This window comes from Camelus bactrianus, chromosome 10, assembly GCF_048773025.1.
Source record: "Camelus bactrianus isolate YW-2024 breed Bactrian camel chromosome 10, ASM4877302v1, whole genome shotgun sequence".
NCBI classification, from domain to species: Eukaryota; Metazoa; Chordata; class Mammalia; order Artiodactyla; family Camelidae; genus Camelus; species Camelus bactrianus.
Window position 1 is genome coordinate 12,610,291 of NC_133548.1, and position 9,523 is coordinate 12,619,813.

Genomic DNA, 9,523 nt, shown 5'->3' on the forward strand with positions numbered 1-9,523 from the left:
TACTGTAATTCACATAAAATTTGTCAGTTTGAAAACATCATGTGAACAAAAACAAAACACATTTGTGGGTGAAATCTTGCTCTATTTTTTTCAATAAATTTCCTTAATAAATATTTATGTGGCACTTAGCATGTTTCCATTACTGTACTGAACGCTGTGTATATAGTGAACATGAAATCACAGTTTCCTATCCTCTTGGAATTAGTAGTCTGGAAAAGAAAACAAATCTTACCAAAAAAAAAAAAAAAAAAAGCACTATATTTACAGTTAAGATTGTAAGGAATGTCATAAAGAAACAACAAGGTAAGATAAGCTGGAATAATTGTGGTGGTGAGCAGGTTTCATTTGGGTAGAGAAATTGACCTTTAAGTTGTTTAAATGATGGGTAGGCAAGAGGTTGAGGAAGTCAGGGAGAAACAGTATTCAAGGCAGTGACAAGAGCTGTGGGAATGGCCTGAGTCTGAAAGAGGTTCTCACAAGACCAGTAATGGCTAAGCAGACTGACGAGGGTGAGAAAAAAAATCTAGAGGTAGATCATGGTAAAAGCTTTGATTCAATACACCATGGAAGAATTCACGTCTTTTGCCTTCACAATTACACTAATAACTATTTAAGAATATGATTATATCATTTTTATCTTTGTACCTCTTGGATCAGAGGATAATCGAATACTTCGTAAATAGAAAGAAAAGATAGACACACTGTTTTTACTTTTAGCCTGTGTATTTCACATGAGTTCAAGTAAATAAAATACTGCTAAATTACATGCTCACCAGGTTTTCCATAAAATATTACTTTCCAACACTTGGGCCCAACACCTTAAACTCACTCTACTACAATTCATTATGATATCATGTCCAAATGATTTTACTCGCCGGGTTTTATCATTTAACCACTTTATTCTAGATATGAAAGTCTATTTAGCAAACATTTACTCAAAAGTAATTTTGTAGAAGACATTGACAAAACATGATTCAGACTGGGATGATATCACAGAAACATCCTTGTCTATGAATTATGTAATCATTTTATATCTTTATTAATTATTCTATTGATCTTATTAGAATAAGTGGTGATCCATGATGCAGAAACTCCATGAGAATAAACTCCTGATCACCTAAAGTAGTCAGCTCAAAATGATTACAAACTGATGAATCCCATTGTGCCAATCCCCAGACTCCAATGAGTATGACTCCACATAATTACTATTTTCCCTGGAGCTTTCTCTTACAGCAACATTATAATTATTTCTCCAGAGTGTGTTGAAAATGCTTTAGGGGTAAAAGCTCCCAATTACAAGGTGGGTATAAATCATTCTCAGAAACTCATCACTTGGACCACTAGTGTCTCAAGAGAGAATCTTTCCTTGGGTCAGGTAGGGATGAAAATTCTGACTTCTGTTCTTGCATTTTCTCTTCTTGTTTCACCTTTGGGTCTTCATCAGTAGGAGTCTAGTGACAACAAAAACAGCTTTGAATGTGAGCTTAATTTCTTAGCCAATTAAAATTAGTCTTTATGTATTGCTTATTTAGATTGGTCACTAGAAAATATAACATTTTATTGGAATCGTGTCTTTACACTAATCATTTTCCTTTACAAATAGCATTCTTTCCATTCATTCAATAATTTAACACACTGAATAACCATATTACAGTAAGCACTTGACAATCTTATAAACATTTTTAGAATAGTATCTGTTGAAAGAATAGTTTTCCCCCTCAAAAATATTTATGGAATAATTCAAAAGAGAAACAGACAACCTCAAGCAGGAATTATACTCATTCTAGCAAAAAAAAAAAAAAACCTCATAGAACTTTACAAATCTCTCTCTAAATTAATGGGGAGAGAGACATATTAACTAAGAGACACATGACTAGTAATGAGGGTAGGATTTGTAACTACATAAATGAATGTAACACATAATGGGAATTTAAAAATTATTTAGTCAAAGTCTGATATTGAATAAATGAGGACTCTGAAGTCCACAGAAAAAAAAAATCACTAATAATAAGATAAAAAATCTTTTCTAAATGAAGACGCACAAGAGTTTTTACTGGTGTACCATTGGCTAGTACGAAGCTACAATGTGTAGCATGATCTATAATTTAGTTTCATGCTTTGTAATCAGGCAATGTACCTTGCCCTTATATTTGTGAGATGTTGGAAGGGAGAGGTAGGTGGAAGGTGCTGGAGCTCATTATGGTAGAGTAGACAAGGAAGGTGCTCCTTCCAGGGAAATTTATATTCACTTGAGATGCATGGCTCCACCAACCACATGACTTACGGACCATTTTCTTCATTGCCTACCTTAAAATATCACTATTTGCCCTGCTATTCTTGCAGACTTACCTGTCTCAATGACAAATTGAGGTAGTTTCTAGACTGCAACCAAACTTCAGTAGCCCTTACATCTATTTTCTGTGATCCCTTTCTTGGGTTCAATATCTCCTATTCTCCCACTCAATCCATTTTATGGGACTACAGAATGGTGGCCCTATGCACAGGGGATAACTAGTGACTGTGACAGCAGCTCATTGTTATTCTGCTACATCATACACTTGCATGTCAATTGAACCCTGAGAAGGGAAAACTTTTCCTCGATAAATATTTAAATGAGTAGCATTTCAGGTACCAGTGACACTTGTAAAGGTGAGCTTTGCACTTTCATTGATTGATTTTTTTGAGGAGGAGAAGAGGAAATTCTTGGAACTCCAAATTTTCACCAAATATTGATCATGTTGACCAATTTACCATAAATGGCACGTCTCATTTTTTGCTCAGTGATTCCAACTAAATTATGTTTAATGCTTTTTTCCTGGCATCTCTACATAAAGAAAAAAACTGAGTATCAATATCCTTGGGAATCAAATTCATTAGTATAATCAAATCTATGTTTTCTCTTTTAGCTAGTTATTTATTATAATTCCAATCCAAAAGAAAGCAATTTGATATTGGAGAGTCAATGAAAACTAATGTGGAGTTTTATTTCCGTTATAGTTCTTGAAATAAAGAACACAGACTTTAAAAAACTCATTGCTACCTACACTGACTACTAATGACCCAGAGATTTCAAACTGGACACCAATGTCACAAGAAAAACCCTTTTTAGAAGAGTGTCTGTTTCCCTACCTCCCTAAAGTTTAATTAATTCTTTGTGTGTGATATTTCTCTTACAGAGATCAAAATATTCATGGCTGTTTTTAAATAGGTTCAGCAATCTCTCCAATAATTTAATATGAATTATTCAGTATTGTATGCTGGAAAAGGATTTAGAAGATGAAAGAGTTATGGAAGAAAAATTTTGATACTTACTGTATAAGTATCAAATAAATAAACAATATTTCTAAGTACAAGGGCACTTTGGGTGCAGTAAAAATTAAGTAAGGAGCTAACAAAAGCCATCCCCCCAGCCATTAAACATGAGCCTCTGACACATCCCAGCAGCACACACTCTTCAAAAGCATAATCTTCAGTTAAATTTCTTTCAAGTATTCCAAAGTCATTCAGATGCTTACTTTCAGTTGGGGGTAAAAAAGGTTTTAGCTCTAATGCAACTAGCTTGAATTCATCATAGAAATTTCTTATGCCATTAAAGTGGAAGATTTCGTATACTAAGTGTACGTTTTCCAAATGGACTCATCGTTCTGGTGAAAGTGTTCTGGAAAGAGCATTTCTGTCATTTATAAATCCCAGTTCTCTGATTATTGTACTTTCCTCCCAAAGGCCAAAGCTGTAGATTTAAGCCCTGCAAATTACTTCTTTTTCAAATTTACAGGGAATTTTTGTTCACATGCATCACCGTAACATGGATGTAACACACATAAACACGTACATTCCAAACAAATTCAAAAACATGCTGCCTTGTATCTGTCAGGGGTATTCACACTTCTCGGCCTTCTACGGGGACTGTCAATTTGTTTGGCTACTTGCCATTTTAAAATGTTTTAGTTGACACAACAGATCAGCCCTACGTGGAGATGGGATATTTTCGATTTCTCTTGAAAGCTTTCTGTCTCTGCAGGTACTCTTGATCCTATCTAAATGTCCTCCTTACACTTGTCCTTCTAGAAAATTCTTAGTTATCCTTCAAGCCCTAGATGAAGGTTATCATTCTTTGATCCATGTCCTGATTCCAGAGCACAATTAATTACTGTGTTCAAATCTTGTTATTGAACTAATTACTTCTAACTTTAGTTTTCTCTTCATATATCTCCTTCCCCATGAAGGCACCAACCAGATCTTTCAAGTTAAGCACTGTTACCAGTTATCTTTATTTCCCTGGCAAAGTGATTTGCATACACATAGTGTTGACTGCTCTTTATGTACAAAGATTATCTTATTATAATGACTAACTCATACAGGATCATAAAAATATTACAAGATCAAAGTAGGTAACTTCTGAGGGTACTTGGTTCAATCTCTAGGAACAGCTTAGATACTGCAAATATAATTGGTGAGTTGTTATTTGAATCTCTGTGGATCAAGCCTACAGATTTCTTTTGTTATGCTCTGGGTAAAGATAGGTTTAAAACTTGAATTATTGCCAACACTATATTTGATAAGTTTCATATAAAAATAATAATAATGAATTCTGATATCTATTTAAAATTGGATGTGTAAGATCTTGGAACACAGGGCCAACATTACCATACAGGTAAAAGTCAACTGGCCTTTGTGTCTGCTGACTCTTTAGTCTGGAATAACCCTCTAGTTTTCTTGAGTTCACTCTTATACCCAACCCACTTAACTCACTCTTGTTCTCTGATTGGTTCCCATAGTCATTTCAGTTTTGATTCCTTATCTTATTTATTGTATCATTTATAAAATAACACATGAACCCATTGAGGATCCATAATGAAAATATATTCTCCAGACTCCTGGCACAAGAATTTCTCAGTCTATTCTTTCATTATAATCGATATTACCTAAAATGATAATTTTATCTGAAAGTGTAATCCTTTCGTTATAATTAATGTCACCTAAACTCTATACTAAGGCTAATTCTCTTTCTCTTGATTAGTTTCTTTTTTTTTTTCCTTTTTTTTTCTTGGGGGGAGGTGGAGGGAGGTAAGTAGGTTTATGTATTTATTCTTAGAGGAAGTGCTGGGGCTTGAACCCAGAACCTCATGCATGCTAAGCATGTGCTCTACTACTTGAGCTATACCCTCCCCCTGATTCGTTTCTTTTTATAACTTCTGGGCATTATAAGTCTGTAACGAAGATGGTTGAACTATTCATATGTGCTGTTAGAAAATTTAGAGTCAAATTTGTGTTCCAACAATAGCTCAGATTTGCCAACTGTTTTTGTGTGCTGTAAACTCCTTAAACGTTTTCTGGGATAAATGAAAAATAAATAAATTAATTAATAAGCAAAGAAAATTGTGATCTAAGTTTGGCCACTTCCCTTTTCCTCTATCCAAGTTTCTCTTGCTTTATTCACACAAACTCTTCTGAGTGAAAATTCCTTCATGACTAATTCATACAGGACTTCATTATTTCCAAATCTGGAGTCTTTATCTTTGGTCTTTTCACACAGGAATACCACAATCTCCTGTATTTTTTGGATATAGTAGTAAAATGGGCCCTGGAGAATTTTCTTCAAATCTCTGTAATTTGGAGCTCTCTATTACAGCAAGTAATGAGTGCGATTCTCAAAGGTCAGACTTCTAAATATGCACACACTGTTAAGAACTGCAAAAGTGTTTTCTATTACTTGTCACTGTTTTGTCTCGAAATGTTCCTGGAAAAAATGATAAAGCCCATAATTCTGTAGTAAATCATAAGTGGTGGTTAGTGGTTCATCGATTTTAAATAAACTTTAGCTCATAATTCCCTCATTCTCCAACAAGTTGGAGTCACAGGAGCCATTCTCTTTGGGAATCATCTGCACATTATACACTTAGATATTACAGGTTATGACCTTCTTAAAAGTCCTACTTCCTACAGCTCCTGACTCTGCCTAATAATTGCTATGTGTGAGGGTAGTTGAGAGTAGAAGAAAAAGAGAGAGAATGAGAGACAAGAAGCATATGATGGACTTCTCATTCACTTCTAAATTTATTTTAATTCATCTAAGTGAACAATGCCTGCACCTAAGAAAATGGTCAGAAGAAATTCCAGCTTAGTGACTGAATTTGTTCTCTTGGGATTAACGGATCATCCAGATCTTCAGCCCATTCTTTTTGTGCTGTTCCTGGTGATCTACTTGATCACTGTTGGGGGGAACCTTGGGATGCTGGTCCTGATCAGGATAGATTCTCGCCTCCACACCCCTATGCACTTCTTTCTTGCCAGTCTGTCCTGCTTGGATTTGTGCTATTCCACTAATGTGACCCCCAAGATGTTGATGAACTTCTTATTAGAGAAAAAAACCATTTCCTATACTGCTTGTTTAGTCCAGTGCTATTTTTTCATTGCCATGGTGATTACTGAGTATTACATGTTAGCTGTAATGGCTTATGATAGGTACATGGCCATCTGTAACCCTTTGCTTTATAGCAGCAAGATGTCTAAAGGGGTCTGTATTCGCCTGATTGCTGGTCCATATGTCTATGGGTTCCTTAGTGGCCTGATGGAGACCATGTGGACACACCGCTTGACCTTCTGTGGCTCCAATATCATTAATCATTTTTATTGTGCTGACCCACCCCTCATCAGGCTCTCCTGTTCTGACACATTCATTAAGGAGACCTCCATGTTTGTGGTGGCAGGATTTAACCTCTCCAACTCCCTTCTCATAATCCTCATCTCCTACATCTTCATTCTCATTGCCATCCTGAAGATGCATTCTGCTGATGGTAGGCGCAAAGCTTTTTCCACCTGCGGGTCCCATCTGGTGGCAGTGACTGTGTTTTATGGGACCCTGTTCTGCATGTATGTTAGACCTCCCTCGGACAAGTCAGTGGAGCAGTCCAAGATCATTGCTGTTTTCTACACTTTTGTAAGCCCTATGTTGAACCCCATCATTTACAGTCTGAGGAACAAGGATGTGAAACAAGCTTTCCGGAAAGTGATCAGAAGAAATGTACTTTCGAAGTAAAATTACAGTGCATCTTTCTTTAAATATTAAATAAAAGATATTTATGAGAACTGGATACAACTTTAACTGCATTTACAGAAAAGTCAATTTTAAATCCATGATGAAAATCTATAGTCTAACAACAAAACAGTAAAGACATAGGTATAGAAGACTTACAGTTTTACACGTGACATGTGAGTGCATTGTGTGTAAAAGACTGGGCATTATACATGTCGATATGGGGGATCACTTCTCTTTCTTTACACACTTTGGTATTTGTAACTTTATATGTTTATTTTACATTATAAAATTTATACATTCTCACAGTAAAACATTCCATCTCTAGAAGAATATACAGTGAAAGAGTAAAATGTTTCCTTTTCTCTGCCTTACCCTGATCTTCCATTGTCACGTCTCAAAATTACTATTAACAATTCCTTACATTTCCAGAAAGCTTCCGTATATCCACAAACCAGTGTATGGTATGGCCGTATATGTATAACTGTATACACAAAACTGTTAATACACATGTTGACTATCATGAGCTAACTTTTAGTAGTTTTAATTCTGTATCATTTACTATGCAGGGGCTTTGATTTAATGGTTTAGAGGATGTGACCACAGCTGCTGTTGACCTGCTGTCACCTCTGGGAGACAGAACTTAGGATAACAGCCTCGTGTCCATGACTGACATCCATTTATTTCCCTCTACCTGTGACAGTAATTTTCAATAAGACGTCTTCCTCTTTAAGTCCTAACAGGAAACAAGAATCTTCAAATAACTTATTTTTCAGATATTAACTCGTGAAGCAGGCAGAGAATGGCTGGTACAAAGATTTAGGTCTTGCCTCAGAAGGAATTTTAGCTACTCTAGAGTTTATCAATAACATTCCAGTCTCCTAAAGCCTAAGATTTTCATGCCTTCTTTCATCTCTGCCTTCTAAACTATTTTCCAAGATGTGACGGGTATTTGCTATTTATCTCATAGTTTAGATTTTACCCACAATTGTTTTTTGTCACAACTAGTTATCATGAATCCAATTTTAGAATTAATTATGATGACTTATCTGGAAGTATTTTAGTGCTAAAGGATGCACATACAAGTTGATTTTTTAAGATGTTAACATTTCAGGTGACTTTGAAGCTACATAGCATAGGCAAAGTTGATGAATGTTTGCCAATTTTCTACAATGAGCCAAGTCCTGCTCCAAGTACCAAGGACACTTCAAGGAGCACTAGGATTGTATAGTTTTGTGAAACTGCAAAGATAAAAATCAATACAATTTGCTAAGTGCTAGAGTATAAGAAAATGAAAGGGCTGATGCTCTAGAGGAATCAATTCATTTTGAGTAAATTAAAGATTGTCTTATGAATGTACAAGGCAAGAATCTGTTCATCTTCTGCACACCTGCTCCAACATACTCATTGCTCCCAGTACAATGTTATGCCAGACCAGGCAGGGTCTGATCAAAACAAGTGTCAGATGTTACTTTCAAAGGAAAAGGAAAGGACACAAAACTGTAATGTCTCCCAATTGACATATTTTTCTCAGTTGTATTTCAAAGCATCCTTTCTCTCTTAGAGCTTATTTTTGCTCAGCATTTCCTGCAGAATAACATTCTCATATTCATTGATTCTATATTATCCCATACAATTATTTCAACCTTTCTACTACTAGAGCTTGTTATTTAAATAAATTTGAAAGTCAGGTTGCCTACAAATTCTGTTAAAACACACATACAAATAGGTAACTATTCTTGTAACTTCTAACATTCAATTAATAGTTTGTCAAATTCTACTTAAACAAATATCTGGAGATATATTTCTTTTAAGTACACACTCATATAAAGTTATGTAAAATTATTTCAAATGTTAACTCAAGGTCCATGTCTCTATCTTACCACCTAGCTTGGCTTGGCACCAAATAAAGTTTCCATAATGATTATAATGTTAAAAAAAATAAATAAATGAATGTCCATTTTGAAAGTAAACAAAGTGCCTCCATTTTTGCATATATAAGAAAACTTTTTTTGAATGGACCGATAAGTGACTCTGAGGAAGCGTATTAGTTACAAGCCAGCAGTACTGCTCAGAAATACAAGTGCCCCATGTCACTGGTATTTATGACCGACACTAGCAACATGAAGCCCATGGTTTTGCACACGCGCACACAAGTTTCAGGTAAAAGAGGTTTTTCACTGAGTACTTTCATGAACTGACTGGCTGGCATTAGACAGTCTATTTTTCAGTTCCTACTTCACTGTGCTGGCCATAGAATATGCATATGCTCGTGACGTACCTTTTCTATTAATGAATTATTTCAGTAGACCCTGGGTTTTTACCCCCAAATTAGAGAATCTCCTTATTAATGATAAAGTCTTTCATGAAGAATGTTAAAACCATCTCTTACATCCTTGCTCTTCTCTTTTTAAAGGTATATCTGTTGGATTCTACATTATTGAACAAACTAAGCAATGTGATGATGGAAGAATCTAAAAATAGAGA

The 9,523-nt window shown here is 35.3% G+C and overlaps 1 protein-coding gene across 1 annotated transcript; it reads left to right on the forward strand.

Annotated features, from left to right (window-relative positions):
* Nucleotides 1-6,082: 6,082 nt before the first annotated feature.
* LOC141578948 (olfactory receptor 5M5) lies at nucleotides 6,083-7,039 on the forward strand. The gene has a single exon (XM_074373030.1). The coding sequence runs from the start codon at nucleotides 6,083-6,085 to the stop codon at nucleotides 7,037-7,039; it is 957 nt and encodes a 318-aa protein (XP_074229131.1).
* The last annotated feature ends 2,484 nt before the right edge of the window (nucleotides 7,040-9,523 follow it).